The 1414-nt window shown below is 42.6% G+C and overlaps 1 protein-coding gene across 1 annotated transcript in view; it reads left to right on the forward strand.

Moving 5' to 3' along the window:
- Positions 1-6: 6 nt before the first annotated feature.
- The window catches only part of LOC102206612 (lissencephaly-1 homolog), a 31404-nt gene continuing 29996 nt past the window's right edge, over positions 7-1414 (forward strand). The window contains exon 1 of the mRNA XM_013910418.1: positions 7-73. Coding sequence (XP_013765872.1) covers positions 42-73 — 32 coding nt within the window. The 5' untranslated portion in view covers positions 7-41. The remainder of the gene's footprint in view (positions 74-1414) is intronic.

The following is a 1414-nucleotide window of genomic DNA, read 5'->3' on the forward strand; positions in this document are numbered from 1 at the left end:
AAATAAATAAAATCCGGCTCCGCCCACACTGCCCCGTCACGATGGTGCTGTCACAACGTCAGAGAGATGAACTGTAAGTTTCCAGAACAGCTTTCAGATTTGAAACTTACGGATTTCCGCGCTATGGTTTGTTTGTTGCCATTATGTGATCAGACGCGTTTCATACTCATGTGGCTCTTACTACAGAGCAGGATGTGGTGCTTAGGATTTTCAGGGCAGGTTACCATTTCCATTGGTAACTTGCGCTGCAGACCTAACAAGCTCATGCAGAATCCAGATAAGAAAAAGATATCCTGGGTATGCTGAAATTTCTTTGTAGTCTGCGCTCTTGAACAGCTGCCCAGTACGACCACAACCTGCTCATATTTCGGTGCAGTGATTGCATTTAGCAAAGGGGTTATAGCAGCTCTTTATTCTGATACCTAATCACATGAGTGCAAGTTATAATGCCAAATACCCCGACAAATGGTGTTGGTGTGAGCTGGCTACATTTGAGCTTCATTTGTTCACCTGTCCCAAAGCAAAAGACACTGATATTTTTAAAATGGTTAAAAAAACAAAAAAGCCTGAGACAAATGTCCTTTGTTGTGGTTGTAGACTGTTTACTTCCAGGGAAGGATGTGTATTGACTACAGGATTCAGTTTAAATGGTTAAATTTAGTAAATGTTTCTCCCCTCGGTAACCTGTCAAGATTAATCAATAAATGGTTAAAGGTTTCTAAGCTCCCCTGAGGCCTGAAGCACAAATTTATTGATCGACCACCTCTGCTGCCTACCCCTGCCCGATGTGACCTTAGAAAAGCTTAGACTGCCACCTTTGGCCCACAGTACATACACGGAGATCCAAAGAGTTTGTATATTTGCGTTCTGCTCGCTGTGAGAAGTGATTCCACAGAGAAATCATGCACCCAACATAGCGTCATTGGCAGCGATGTGGCACACAGACAAAGACATGTCTGCTCATGTGCTGAGTAGAATATAGGGAGATGGGAAGAGTGAGAGGAGCTGCAGTCTGGGCTTGGTAATTAGCACCTCAGGCAGGGATAAAATGTTAAGGCATCTCAGTGTGAGATGGAAGGTCATGAGCAGGCGTTGAGATCATCTTCCTGAGCTTTAGTTGTGGAAAAAATATCCATATCTGTGCAAGTCAGGAGTGTCTAACTTGCTTTATTGCGCCAAGTGATAGAACCCATTGTAAAATAATATATGATAGAATAGGGCTGTGCGACATGACCAAAATCTCATATCCCGATATAAGACGTCTATTGTCCCGATAACGATATAAATCACAAAAATGTAACCTGACCTGTACCTGGAGTCGAGTGTTTTAACAGATGCATGAAACTATACATTTTTAGACATAAGTTGTAACGGCCGCCATTTTCTTTGAGTATTTATTACACAGCGTGCTGCG

Source organism: Pundamilia nyererei, unplaced genomic scaffold (genome assembly GCF_000239375.1).
Source record: "Pundamilia nyererei isolate P.nyererei 1_Seehausen unplaced genomic scaffold, PunNye1.0 scaffold00003, whole genome shotgun sequence".
Classification (NCBI taxonomy): Eukaryota; Metazoa; Chordata; class Actinopteri; order Cichliformes; family Cichlidae; genus Pundamilia; species Pundamilia nyererei.